At 44.7% G+C, this 14,952-nt stretch overlaps 1 protein-coding gene across 3 annotated transcripts in view; it reads right to left on the bottom strand.

Annotated features, from left to right (window-relative positions):
* ripor3 (RIPOR family member 3) overlaps positions 1-14,952 on the bottom strand; it is an 87,373-nt gene that overhangs the window by 40,700 nt on the left and 31,721 nt on the right. For all 3 annotated transcript variants that reach the window (XM_031894640.1, XM_031894639.1, XM_031894638.1), the window contains exons 2-6: positions 5,979-6,097; positions 4,038-4,184; positions 2,586-2,664; positions 2,143-2,166; positions 876-929 (exon numbers count right to left, since the gene is read on the bottom strand). In XM_031894640.1, the coding sequence (XP_031750500.1) occupies positions 876-929; positions 2,143-2,166; positions 2,586-2,664; positions 4,038-4,184; positions 5,979-6,082 (408 nt within the window). In that variant the 5' untranslated portion in view covers positions 6,083-6,097. The remainder of the gene's footprint in view (positions 1-875; positions 930-2,142; positions 2,167-2,585; positions 2,665-4,037; positions 4,185-5,978; positions 6,098-14,952) is intronic.

Below are 14,952 nucleotides of genomic sequence, written 5' to 3'. Positions count from 1 at the left end.
AAGGCTATTGTGATACTAATATCTACAGTTAGTATTGATGTTGGTGTGTATGGTTTATGTATGCGAATGTATAGATTGGTTGGTATGGGTCTGTGTGTGTACACTGGAGTCTGCTTTGAAGGGTTAAACTTGATGGACTTTGGTCTTTCGTCAACCCAACTTAAATATGTAACTATAATGTATCATTTGTACAGCCGGTTATGAGAAAGGCAGATGGCTGAAGCATCCATATGTATCTTTTTGAGCACTTTTATATAAAACATCAGGATGTAAAATAGGAGCATGGAGGGAAATCCCACAGCATGGTGATTCTGGTACTAAAGAGATCTTCCAACACACAATATGTTTATCATTTACAGTACATTAACCCTTATAATACATGAGTGATACTCAGAGTTCCCTGTATAACTCAGCCTGCAGCCTTGTGCCTTTATATGGGCACAGAACCCCTCAGTGACTTCTAATATCCTTATCATTTACAGTAGGGGGTACATTATCCCTTATAATACATGAGTGATACTCAGAGTTCCCTGTATAACTCAGCCTGCAGCCTTGTGCCTTTATATGGGCACAGAACCCCCCAGTGACTTCTAATATCCTTATCATTTACAGTAGGGGGTACATTATCCCTTATAATACATGAGTGATACTCAGAGTTCCCTGTATAACTCAGCCTGCAGCCTTGTGCCTTTATATGGTCACAGAACCCCTCAGTGACTTCTAATATCCTTATCATTTACAGTAGGGGGTACATTATCCCTTATAATACACGAGTGATACTCAGAGTTCCCTGTATAACCCAGCCTGCAGCCTTGTGCCCTTATATACTATACCTTATAATACATGATTACATGAGCATTTTCTCATTATCTTACCTTGCTAATGTGAAATTCCAGCTTTCGGATGTGCCGCTCAATTAAGCGAATCTCCTTTAGGAATGAAGAAAAGACAGTTTGGAAGAGAAATGCCAAAAGGGCTGACAGAGACAGATACATATTCAAGTGAATTAAGGAAGTATTTAAGGGAGTATTTAGGGGAAACATCTAGGTAAAAACTGAAAAGGGACATAAGGAAAGATTTCTTTGCTAATAAATATATGGAGCAGACTTCCTGCAGTTGTGGTAAGGGCCAACTCAGTACAGGTATAGGACCCGTTATACAGAATGCTCAGGACCAAGGGTATTCCAGATAAGGGATCTTTCCGTAATTTGGACCTTCATACCTTAAGTCTACTAAAAAATCAATAAAACATTAATTAAACCCAATAGGGTTGTTTTGCATCCAATAAGGAATATTTATATCTTAGTTGGGATAAATTACATGGTACTGTTATATAACTACAAAGAAAAAGGAAATCAGTTTTAATCTGTATTATTTGATTAAAATGGAGTCTCCGTAATTCGGAGCTTTATAGATAACGGGTTTCTGGATAAGGGATCCCATACCTGTAAAGGAATTCACTTGTGTTTAATACAGTAGGAACCCAGGAATAATAAGGCAGTGGGGGTCATTTATAAAATTCGCACAGCACAGAATTACTTGCACAGCGAATTTGCTCTGCTCATGTTTATATTTAGAAAGCTGGACACGGCTGGGGCATTTAATGTGCAAACATTAAACGCAGTGTAAATGTCATTAAAGTTTTTTAAATATGGCATATTCGCAAATTGAGCATATTTATGTGCATACGCTGCGTCTGCGTAACACCACAACTTTCCCTTCAAGCTGCAGCAGAAGGTTGCTATGGCCGGTAGCATGGAAGGTTGCTATGGCCGGTAGCATGGAAGGTTGCTATGGCCGGTAGCATGAAGACTGTTTGAGGATAAGAAGTGAGGTGCTGATTAATAGAGGAATAAAAGGGATAAAGAAAGAGTGAGCGGCATCAGATTGCGTACAAGTGAAAGGAATATCGTGCTGCACTCTGGCCTCACAGGCCACATTATAACAACACGCCAATGTGACATATATAGAAGGCCAGCTATATAGAAAGGGCCATGTGGTCTGTATCTTCCCCTGGGCTGATGTATTTACATGAGTGGATAGGCTTTTACACACACCAGATGGGAGACAGAATTCGGCACAACAGGAAGTTACTGGGAAGAACGAGAGAAGCGAGAAAATAGCAGAACGAAGGGTAATTACCTTGTCCAGGTCATAGAAATAGGCCTGAAACGATAAAAAGCCTGTCAGTATATTTCTGTCATATAGATGTTCTATGCCTCAAGAGTAGAACCTTTTCAGAGCATATATGCTATTCTGCATGACAAGATTAAAGGCAATGTAAACCCAAACACTGATATACTAAGCCAGTAATCAGGAGTTATAAATTAAATATCACCCAAACATTTTGTTTCTACAAACACCCCAATAAAGCTGCTGCCCTTAGGTGCCTGTATAGAAAATGCAGCTCTGGTTCTATTCAATCCTATAGATGAACGGTACCAATTATCATTCTCTGGCAGATCCAGGGCATTGCAATGATACCTAAGCGCCAGAGAATTCTCCGATGTGTTGTGCTCACTTAATGGAGAGCTCGCTGGCGCCCAAGAATTTTACATGTTTTACGAAAAGTCCTTTCAGCTTACCAGCCTCGAGTTTCTCTTAATGTCTTTCTGTTGGCCGGCCAGGAAATCCAGCTGTGTTTGATGTTCCTCGAGGTACTCACTGCAAAATATGCCAAGTACGTTAGTACATTACATTAACCCTTCATATATTATATATATATACACACACACCCTTAGCTGCTTGCGGTTCAGGCTGCGAGAGTGCTTCCTTCAAAAAGACACTCCCTTGGCCAGACATGTCTTAGAAATTATATCACAACTACTTTGGGGCAAAATCATTGGCAAAACATGTCTTACCTTTGTAATTCTTAGCCACCAGTTAGATGTTTGCTTTCATTAGTCTAACTGCATTAAATCAGTAAAAGCCAACTGCTGATTGGTTCATAAGAATACCAGGGATTGGGTAAACTTTGCCTGTGCTTGTGTGTATGCCTCATAATGGGCACCAGAGATTTTTGGTCAACTAACCATTTTGTGCATCAAGGAGGCTTGTTTAGTTCTATCCATACCACCCATGACAACAGGTTTGCCATTCATTGCCCTGTAGTACAATGCTGATGTCACACGTTGAAGTCTATGGGGCATTTGAAAAGACTGGGGGCCACAAAAAACTTTTTGGTGGGCCACATGTGGTGCTTTAGAAAATCAGGGCAGTTATGGCAATTTAACTGACGTTTGGGGTTCAGGTCTTCTTTCCAGTTTAACATGTTATTGGTCCAGCTTTGATCCCTACAGTGTTATGTTCCCCTACATATGGCCCTCGCTCACTGCTTCAGCAGAAAGTGAAGGACGCAATGATTAAAATAAAAGCGGAGGAAGGAAGGACTGGAAGGACATTATCAAATAGGGGCACTGGTTCCTGCAGTCATATCCAAAGCCTCATCTCGCAGTGTAACATACCACAATCGGGTGTCACAATGAGATAAGGGCTGTAACAGCAGCTGCTTTCTCAGTGAAACACAACTGCACTAAAACACAAATGTGAATGCTTGTGAGCTTGTGTCGGGAGAGGACCATATCAATTCACCAATGTGGTCTTCACCTTCCGAGACTGCACTCTGTCTCAGCGAATTAGACCAGTGATCTCCAACCAGTGGCTCTTGAGCAACATATTGGCCACCACCCTATTTGATATTGCTCCAAGTGGCCACAAAGTAGGTGCCTATATTTACATTTCTGACTTGGAGGCACGTTTTGGCACAGTTTTACTACAAGCAGAGCCTTCTGCAGGTGAGAAGTCCTCACAGACAGCCAATTACAGTCTTTATTTGGCATCACCAAAGAACAATTTCATGCTTGCGTGGCTCATCTACACTTTTTACATCTGAGTTTGGCTCACAAGTAAAAAACATTTGGGGATCCATGCATTAGATTTATATGTGCATTTACAGTATATACATACACATGCCATCTTCCAGTAAATGATATTCACATTTAAATCTATGGACTCATAATGGAACTGGCATTACGTACTTAAGGCCTTTCCTTAGAGCCTCAAATATCTTCTTGACTTGGTGTGGATGGGGGTCCAGTGGGATTGAACCTTTGCGCAGAGAGGGGTAGAGCTTGTCGGATTTTGCCAATACTTTGGACCTCACCGAACTTCTGCGGAGGGACTGTCTGTTGGAAAGAAGGAATTGGATCACTCGGGGAATACAGACATTTGTTATCTCCATTTTAAATACATATGTCCTATCACTTGACAGATACCAAACACATTTGTAAGCTTCCTTATAGTTTATGGACAGACCATTTTTCATATTCACACCCCATATCCCCTTTAGATAATCTTGTAGGCTTTATGGAATGCAAACACAGGCACAGTGGCCATTAAAGGCAACTGCTTTCTATCTCACTCGCAATCAGCTTCAGATGGAAAAGAAGCTGCTTTCACTTCCATTGCTTTTAACGGAGTCTGGAGAACCCGTTACATGATTCATGTTTCTCCATAATGTCCCATAGATCATTCGCTAGAGGTTTCCTGGCTGGTCGGCCAGTTTATTGTTTTTGCAGACTTCATGCTGAGTATCAATCTACAATATATCTCTCCAGCCCACTGGACATTACTTCATACAGAGCTTTGTCATATCAGCAACTTCTTTGCTATGTACACCTTTATTAGAATATAGACCAATAGTGTTCTGCCTCAATATGATTTATATATTTAGATACAATCTTATAACTTATAACTACTTCTAATTAACAACAGCTAGCTCTTTACAATGGGATCTGTGCCACTGTGACAGAATGCTGTTATACAGAGAGCTAGAATCTCAGCCATAAAGCAGGGCAGGACTGCTGCTTACAATGGGTGCCAGATAGGATCTGTGCCACTGTGACAGAATGCTCTGTAAAGGTGGCCATACACGCACCGATATTATCGTACGAAACCTCGTTTCGTACGATAATCGGTGCGTGTATGGCATGTCAGCGAGCCGACCGATATCGCAGGAAGCTGCTGAAATCGGTCGGCTCGCCGATCGGCCAAGTTAGAAAATTTTGATCGGGCGCCATAGAAGGCGCCTGACCAAAATTCTCCCTTCAGAGCTGAATCGGCAGAAGGAGGTAGAAATCCTATTGTTTCTACCTCCTTACCTGCCGATTCAGCCCTGAATGGTGTGTGGCGGATCTGACGATGTTTCGTGCGACCGACGGTCGTACGAAACATCGTGAGATCGCCACGTGTATGGCCAGCTTTATACAGATAGCTAGAATCTCAGCCATAAAGCAGGGCAGGACTGCTGCTTACAATGGGGATCAGATAGGATCTGTGCCACTGCGACAGAATGCTCTGTTATACAGATAGCTAGAATCTCAGCCATAAAGCAGGGCAGGACTGCTGCTTACAATGGGGATCAGATAGGATCTGTGCCACTGTGACAGAATGCTCTGTTATACAGATAGCTAGAATCTCAGCCATAAAGCAGGGCAGGACTGCTGCTTACAATGGGTATCAGATAGGATCTGTGCCACTGTGACAGAATGCTCTGTTATACAGATAGCTAGAATCTCAGCCATAAAGTAGGTCAGCATTGTTGCTTTCTAGTGTAAAAAAATGAGACACAGACAAAGTTGCACTTTTAAGCACATCACCTATTGCTAATATATGCAACATTACACATTATTATGGGGCACAGATAGAGAGATTATATTTGCTGCTGAGAGTCAGCACTATGCTACAGAAGCTCTGGAGAAAGGGAAAGCTTTATAAGAGACTGAGGGGAAAAAAAGGAGACTTTACGGGCCCCAGAGTCCATCAATCACATCAATTCCCATCAAGAACATTCATGTGGATCCAATAAAATAAAATGAGAAACAATCACACTGGCTGTAATGTTTTCCAAGACTGAACGTCTCAGAAAAGACATTTATAGCAGAGCAAAGCTGGGCCCACAATCAAATTGCGTTACTTACGAGGTCTTTCGGACTTGTAACGTGCTGAAGCCAGCGAAGGACCTGCTCCTGCCGACTCCTCCGAGGCCGTCGCTGGGAGAACTGAACCTCAGCTTCACTGACATGGTTGCCAGCAACTCCTACAATAAAAGAGAATTGTTTAGGCCTTGTGGGGGCTGAAGCGGCCCTTTCAGGTAGGCTTTCAAAAAATGGACTCTAATGGCCGATTCACGCCTTAAGGTGGCCATACACGCCAAGCGAGCGGATCTTCTCCTGATATCCCCACCTATGGGTGGGCGATATCGGGCTAATTTGGTCATTTAGCCCCAAGGCCAATTAGAATTAGAACAAAGGGTATAGGCGGGTATATCAATGAGCTGATGCAGTCCCCGATCTGACTGATTTTTAAACCTGCCCGATCAAGATCTGCCCAAGTTCAGGCCAGATGTCGGTCGGCCAGGCCCGTCGTTAGTGCCCCTACACGGGCTGATAAGCTGCCAAATCGGTCTAAGGGATCGATATCGGCAGCTAGAGTCGGCCCATGTATGGCCACCTTTACACTTGCCCACGGATTAGGGTAGAAATGTTGCACATTATGTATAGGGCTGCTATACCCCCGGAAGACCTGCTGACTCTAGATGGAAAGGTCAAATGACCATATCTAGTGTATGGCATCATCTCAAGAAGGACACCACAAGACTGGTCAGGACAGGAGGATGCTGGTAGTTAAAGATTAGGTTCTTTTATCTATTTAACTGCTTTTTTTTTTTAAGCACAATAAAAGCCAAAATGGGGGGGGTATCCCCCAGAGAACAGGGCACTGTGCCTCCATCTTCTTGCATTTTCCCAATCATGGTAGTGTAGGGATGTACCTTATTCTGTACACAGAACCAAAAGTCTGTTATATGTTATATATACCCACAATTGCACTAGCAGGGCCATGGTGATTGCCATGAAGTCTGTGAAAGTGCAATGCCAAGGGTTTGCAAACCTATAGGAATCGCCCTGTATGCCAGTTGGCTTTAATAGAACAGTATTACGCATTTAAAGTTATGGGTGGGCGGTATAAAGAGCTTATTACGCACACACACAAATATATATATACAAGCATCTGTATATGGGCAGCAGCTGTCGTATTGTTTATTGGATGACAGGACTAAAGGGTATTTGTAGCTCAATGGCAAACAGACTGAATACTACTGTATAGTCAAGTGTAAGGGTCTGAAATGTGATTCGAGGGGAGAGTGGAGAGGTTTAATGGCAGAGAGTGCGCAGTGAATGAGGCAGATGAGTTTGCCAGCTGTGTGTCGTATAGACTAGACGCAGGATGCAAGAAAAGCTCCTTTCTATACACATTTGTATTTTTTTTTTATTATTATTCCTCTTCTGGCAAGTCCTAGACATTTTTTAGACCAAATCACAATAGCGATAAAGCCATTTCTATTACCCAAATAATAATTATTTCATAGAGTACTTTCCAGGTTGAACCCACGCCAAGGTGTTTTAAACGCTACAAGTGCACAGCTTGTAAAGACATTTACAAGACATGAAAGACTCCGGAACGAGAGCGAGACGCCGCGTGCGGTGCCAAATTTTGCGCGAACTGCCCTCTAATATTAAACAAGACAGACGGACCGCTGTTTGGCCAACCTGCCTGCCTCTCATTACACAAACCAGACAAGGCAGCAGCTATGTTATATTTGAATCCAAGCAGCCTGAACTGAAAGTTTGTGAGTAGGCAAAGCTCTGATTCCTTTAACCCACTAAGCACTGGGGCTGCCTGCTGCAAATACACCAGTCATCAGTCATTCTGTGGCTGTGGGATAGCAGGTATAGTAGGGAGAGATGGTGCCTATAGTAGCAGTGGGATAATAGCCTCTGGGAAGGGACTGGGGCTGTGGGATAGCAGGTATAGTAGGGAGAGATGGTGCCTATAGTAGCAGTGGGATAATAGCCTCTGGGAAGGGACTGTGGCTGTGGGATAGCAGGTATAGTAGGGAGAGATGGTGCCTATAGTAGCAGTGGGATAATAGCCTCTGGGAAGGGACTGTGGCTGTGGGATAGCAGGTATAGTAGGGAGAGATGGTGCCTATAGTAGCAGTGGGGGGATAATAGCCTCTGGGAAGGGACTGGGGCTGTGGGATAGCAGGTATAGTAGGGAGAGATGGTGCCTATAGTAGCAGTGGGATATTAGCCTCTGGGAAGGGACTGTGGCTGTGGGATAGCAGGTATAGTAGGGAGAGATGGTGCCTATAGTAGCAGTGGGGGGATAATAGCCTCTGGGAAGGGACTGGGGCTGTGGGATAGCAGGTATAGTAGGGAGAGATGGTGCCTATAGTAGCAGTGGGGGGATAATAGCCTCTGGGAAGGGACTGTGGCTGTGGGATAGCAGGTATAGTAGGGAGAGATGGTGCCTATAGTAGCAGTGGGATAATAGCCTCTGGGAAGGGACTGTGGCTGTGGGATAGCAGGTATAGTAGGGAGAGATGGTGCCTGTAGTAGCAGTGGGGGGATAATAGCCTCTGGGAAGGGACTGGGGCTGTGGGATAGCAGGTATAGTAGGGAGAGATGGTGCCTGTAGTAGCAGTGGGGGGATAATAGCCTCTGGGAAGGGACTGGGGCTGTGGGATAGCAGGTATAGTAGGGAGAGATGGTGCCTATAGTAGCAGTGGGGGGATAATAGCCTCTGGGAAGGGACTGTGGCTGTGGGATAGCAGGTATAGTAGGGAGAGATGGTGCCTATAGTAGCAGTGGGATAATAGCCTCTGGGAAGGGACTGGGGCTGTGGGATAGCAGGTATAGTAGGGAGAGATGGTGCCTATAGTAGCAGTGGGGGGATAATAGCCTCTGGGAAGGGACTGTGGCTGTGGGATAGCAGGTATAGTAGGGAGAGATGGTGCCTATAGTAGCAGTGGGATAATAGCCTCTGGGAAGGGATTGTGGCTGTGGGATAGCAGATATAGTAGGGAGAGATGGTGCCTATAGTAGCAGTGGGGGATAATAGCCTCTGGGAAGGGACTGGGGCTGTGGGATAGCAGGGATAGTAGGGAGAGATGGTGCCTATAGTAGCAGTGGGATAATAGCCTCTGGGAAGGGATTGTGGCTGTGGGATAGCAGATATAGTAGGGAGAGATGGTGCCTATAGTAGCAGTGGGGGGATAATAGCCTCTGGGAAGGACTGTGGCTGTGGGATAGCAGGTATAGTAGGGAGAGATGGTGCCTATAGTAGCAGTGGGGGGATAATAGCCTCTGGGAAGGGACTGTGGCTGTGGGATAGCAGGTATAGTAGGGAGAGATGGTGCCTATAGTAGCAGTGGGATAATAGCCTCTGGGAAGGGACTGGGGCTGTGGGATAGCAGGTATAGTAGGGAGAGATGGTGCCTATAGTAGCAGTGGGGGGATAATAGCCTCTGGGAAGGGACTGGGGCTGTGGGATAGCAGGTATAGTAGGGAGAGATGGTGCCTATAGTAGCAGTGGGGGGATAATAGCCTCTGGGAAGGGACTGGGGCTGTGGGATAGCAGGTATAGTAGGGAGAGATGGTGCCTATAGTAGCAGTGGGGGGATAATAGCCTCTGGGAAGGGACTGGGGCTGTGGGATAGCAGGTATAGTAGGGAGAGATGGTGCCTATAGTAGCAGTGGGGGGATAATAGCCTCTGGGAAGGGACTGGGGCTGTGGGATAGCAGGTATAGTAGGGAGAGATGGTGCCTATAGTAGCAGTGGGGGGGATAATAGCCTCTGGGAAGGGACTGTGGCTGTGGGATAGCAGGTATAGTAGGGAGAGATGGTGCCTATAGTAGCAGTGGGGGGGATAATAGCCTCTGGGAAGGGACTGTGGCTGTGGGATTGCAGGTATAGTAGGGAGAGATGGTGCCTATAGTAGCAGTGGGATAATAGCCTCTGGGAAGGGACTGGGGCTGTGGGATAGCAGGTATAGTAGGGAGAGATGGTGCCTATAGTAGCAGTGGGGGGATAATAGCCTCTGGGAAGGGACTGGGGCTGTGGGATAGCAGGTATAGTAGGGAGAGATGGTGCCTATAGTAGCAGTGGGGGGATAATAGCCTCTGGGAAGGGACTGGGGCTGTGGGATAGCAGGTATAGTAGGGAGAGATGGTGCCTATAGTAGCAGTGGGGGGATAATAGCCTCTGGGAAGGGACTGGGGCTGTGGGATAGCAGGTATAGTAGGGAGAGATGGTGCCTATAGTAGCAGTGGGGGGATAATAGCCTCTGGGAAGGGACTGGGGCTGTGGGATAGCAGGGATAGCACTTTCCCTAAATACAGTTTTGGATTCTCCAATTGCAAAGACTGAACCTGAGCATTACAAATCTTAAGACCTCTGCTTTGTGGTGTAGTTAATCTATGAAGGAGTTAATGCATCATGTGGAAAACCAATTACAACTGTAGATCATTTTACAAATTTCACATTTCAAGCATCTGTCAGAGGACATGATTGAACCTGTCATAGTTTAAAGAATCTGTATATGCCCAGCATTCATTTGATATTACCCAGTTTTTGGCAAAGGCATTAGGTTTCCATGGTCCAAATTGCATCTATAAACAAACCTATAAGAGAAACACCCCTCCTCTCTTCCTCAGGTATTATAACCTTGTGATTACTGTTTGCTTTGGCACAGGGCAGGGCAGGATTTCCCCAGTCTGGCAAACCATTTGGTATTTTTCTGATTTAGAATGTGATATTTTGCTCTGGCAGTTGATAGGCTGAAATTCTTCCATCCTGGCAAATCATTGGTTAGGAAACTGGAATCATTCTGCCCAAGGGAACCACACAGATATATAGGCAGAAATACATTCTAAGCATATTTTGAAAGAACTAAAACTTAACTACATAAGTATACTGTACATATGGAATACTTACAATATACTGTATATAAATGTCACTATATAAGGCTGATTAGTAAATAATACAGATTATTACTGCATGGCTTTGAAACCAGCTTTGAAAGTATAGATCATTATTACTATGAGATGCTGAACCATTAGGATGGCTACGTTCAGTATATAAAATACGGCATTTCTAGAAACGGCCACTCTCAATGTGGGGTAGCGTTAATATAATCAAAATGATATATCTACCAAAGTTCTTATACATCCTGCACAACGCTCCATACACAATTCCGCGCTCTGTATTTAAAAAGCTGAATGCGATAATTAACCCATTAATATGAGCAAACAAACCACCCCGCATCTCCTGGGAAAGACTAACATCCCCTATAGAGAAAGGAGGATTGGGACTCCCCCATTTTTACTTTTATTACTTGGCCTCACAGATATACTACTTACAGTGGTGCCTCTCACCCAACCCATATAACCCCAACATGCCGCTCCAAGCATCAATCCTTCACTCACTTGAAGGTTTGGGTACCTAACCCTACAGGCATGTCTCTGACATGGCCACCCTTCCGGATACTCAGAAAACCCCACACCAAGCATGCACCAGTGCATTAAAACTATTGGGCCGCCCGCTCCCATACCCCTCACCATACCTCCCTTTATGGAAAAATAAATTCCTCCAGCAACTGTACGACCTACCCAATGTTATATACTGGGCCCGCCTAGGTATTAAAAATCTATCTGACCTCCTTTCGGAAGACCATTTTCCAACCCTCCAAACCCTACAGGAGAGGGTACCTGATCAGCGGATCCAACTGTTTAGATACCTCCAACTCCGCCACGCCTTCCAAGCCCAGTTTCATTCCCTCTCCCTTATAAAGGTGGCTACCTCTCTCGAGGACACCCTGTATTCTCCCACACCAAAAAAAACTGCTATCCAACCTATACAAAAATGTAATGGAGAGTCTCCCAATACCTTTTACCCATGCTTACCAACTCTGGGTTCAAGCTATTCCAAGTCTACAGGAAGACCAATGGGAAGAAGCCATAGACACAGCTTACGACTACTTAATCTCAATTAAGGATAGGCTGGTTCAATACAGATCCCTTCACCAGATCTATATAACTCCCTTGAAGCTGTTGGAAATAGGCAAAAGACAGAATGACCTTTGCCCCCGATGCGATACCCCTGGAGCTAATTTTACCCATATGATCTGGGCATGTCCCCCTATAAATAGATTTTGGAAGGATGTAATGGGCACACTGGCTCAAGAATTGGGCACTCCTCAAATAGTTGACCCTGTAGTCTGCCTATTGGGGGTTATTGATGACATCCTGTCTACCAATGCAGCCAGAATTAGATTCCGTACTCTTATGGAATGGGGAATAACTTACCTTCATTGAACTACTGGAGGCAGCTTGTAGATAATGCCCTCCCGCTCATTAAACTTACATACGAAACAAGGGGTGCGATGGACAAATTTGAGAAAGTGTGGAGTGACTGGTGCAACACAGATCCTGAGGGCCCGTAGTTTTACCATAGACTATCACCAACCACATCAGCACACCAATTCAATAAATATGTTTGCCACCAGCAATAGATAACTTTAGTATGTATGGAAATGATGCACACTGCAATACTTCGTATTGATTTATTGTAACAAAATATATAGCAATACTCATGTTTTATTTTGTTGTCTTGTTTGATTTTTGTAAAACAAATAAAAAAAATTACCCTTTAAAATACGGCATTTCTAGCCATATTGAGTTTTAGGGTTTAGTTCTCCTTTAAAACCATCTTAAACATTACCCAACAATTGGATACACAATCTAGGCAACAGTCAGAAACACAAGGGCAAAAGTAACACAAAGAGGCAACATTCAGTAATACAAAGGGATGTCAGTAACCCAAGGACTTTAACACAAAGGCTACAGTCAGTAATACAATAGGGGCAATATTCAGCTACACAACAGGGGCAACAGTCAGTTTCACAAGAGTCAGCAGTCTGTAACACAGGGGTGGCCAATACGTCGATCGCAGGCCACCAGTTGATCCCCCGTGGATTTCTGGTGGACCGCGATGAAGCCGGGGATGTGGAAGTGCTGCGTGAATGTGTACGTACACAACGCACCATGCGTACGCATTCACGCTGCACTTCCGCATTCTCTGGTCATCGGTCGAACGCCGATGAAAATGGTCTGGCCATCCCTGCTGCAACACAACAGGAGCACTAAGTGACACAAGTAGTAAAAGTCTTCAACACAAAGGCCAACAGTCATCAACACAGAGCCAACAGTTGGCAACACAAGAGGGGCAATATTCAGTTGCACAAGAGGGGCAATATTCAGTTGCACAAGAGGGGCAATATTCAGTTGCACAACAGGGGCAACAGCCAGTGACACAAAAGGGGCAACAGCCAGTGACACAAAAGGGGCAATAGCTAGTAACACAAGAGGCGACAGTCTGCAACACAAGAGGCGACAGTCTGCAACACAAGAGGCGACAGTCTGCAACACAAGAGGCGACAGTCTGCAACACAAGAGGCGACAGTCTGCAACACAAGAGGCGACAGTCTGCAACACAAGAGGCGACAGTCTGCAACACAAGAGGCGACAGTCTGCAACACAAGAGGCGACAGTCTGCAACACAAGAGGCGACAGTCTGCAACACAAGAGGCGACAGTCTGCAACACAAGAGGCGACAGTCTGCAACACAAGAGGCGACAGTCTGCAACACAAGAGGCGACAGTCTGCAACACAAGAGGCGACAGTCTGCAACACAAAGGCGAAAGGTCAGCAACACAAAGGGGAACAACCAATAAAACAAGAAGGTCAAAAGCAAAGATGATCGTCCATTTTATCCCAGATGATTTGCCACAATTATTTATCCTGATTTTACCTGGTTCCCATGAGATACAAAGAGGACATTTTGAAGAAATGTTAGGTACCCCCAGTGATAAAAAACACTTACCTGATATGCCCTGGATGGGGTTCTTGTTTGCTGAAAAGTGCACCGGCCCGGGGTTACTACTGCAGAACCCCAAAGCTTCTTAAGATCCAGGAAGCAGAAGAAGATTGTGATGTAGAGTTCCTTCAGAAGTACCCTACACCAGTGCAGTTTTCAGGAGCACCGGCCTGGGGTATCCGGCAAGAGATTATAATCACTGCCTAACATTTGGCACCCCCAGTGATTTTAACTTTCCTTCTCCTTTAAGACATACCTAGATTAATCTGGGGTTAACAGGAGAAATGCCTCCCATGACAGATTTCTCAGTTCCAAAGAAGAGAGCAGGGATTATTTTATCCACTGGATAATTCCACATGCGTGCTTCTGTTGATGGAACTGTACCCTTCAAACAACAAAGAAGGATTAGGTGAGTTACTCAATTTCACTCGGTATCTTTTCCTCAATTAATCAAACTGCAATAATGAAGAGGAACAAGTAAATATTTGTACAGATTCCAAAAAAAGTAATAAACCATCCACTGCTAATGCAGGCTGCTTATGTTAAAAGACACTCAGCGGGGATAGAAGTTGGTTTATGATGTTCTAGTCAGTACAAAATTACGACAATCCTCAGTTGCTACACAGATATACACAGTTTGCTGCATGCCCGGGGCCACCATCAGTGGGTACAGGTGGCACTGGTGTAGCACTAATAATTAGGCATTAGACCACCTTTATTCTAAGAATGTTCTTTTCAGGCACCCAACCCTTTCTTGAAACTATCTACCACAGTGCTGTCCAACTTCTACAGTGCCGAGGGCCGGAATTTCTCTAGCATACATGGTGGAGGGCCGCTAATGGAAGCTAGTTTTGACCACTCCCCTTTTTGAAACCACACCCACTTCAAACCACACCTATTTTATCACAATGGTGGTAGCACAGCAAAATCCCAAATGCTTGGTCCTTACTGTGGGGATATCAACGATCATTCATATGTGAAAGAATTATGTCATATTAAGATATATCCTTAAATTCCATATGCCTCCTCCTTCCCTGTGGATAGCAGAGCAACCCCCAGTACATAATTACACACCTTAGGGACCATTTAATGGCTATTTCCAACTGCTAACAAACTCCCACAACAAACCCCTGCCAGGTTCACCTCCCACAAGCAGCATAGGGCAAGCAGAGTATG

Source organism: Xenopus tropicalis, chromosome 10 (assembly GCF_000004195.4).
Source record: "Xenopus tropicalis strain Nigerian chromosome 10, UCB_Xtro_10.0, whole genome shotgun sequence".
Lineage (NCBI taxonomy): Eukaryota > Metazoa > Chordata > Amphibia > Anura > Pipidae > Xenopus > Xenopus tropicalis.
The sequence above is the reverse complement of the archived record's forward strand: the minus strand, read 5'-3'. Positions and strand labels throughout refer to the sequence as shown.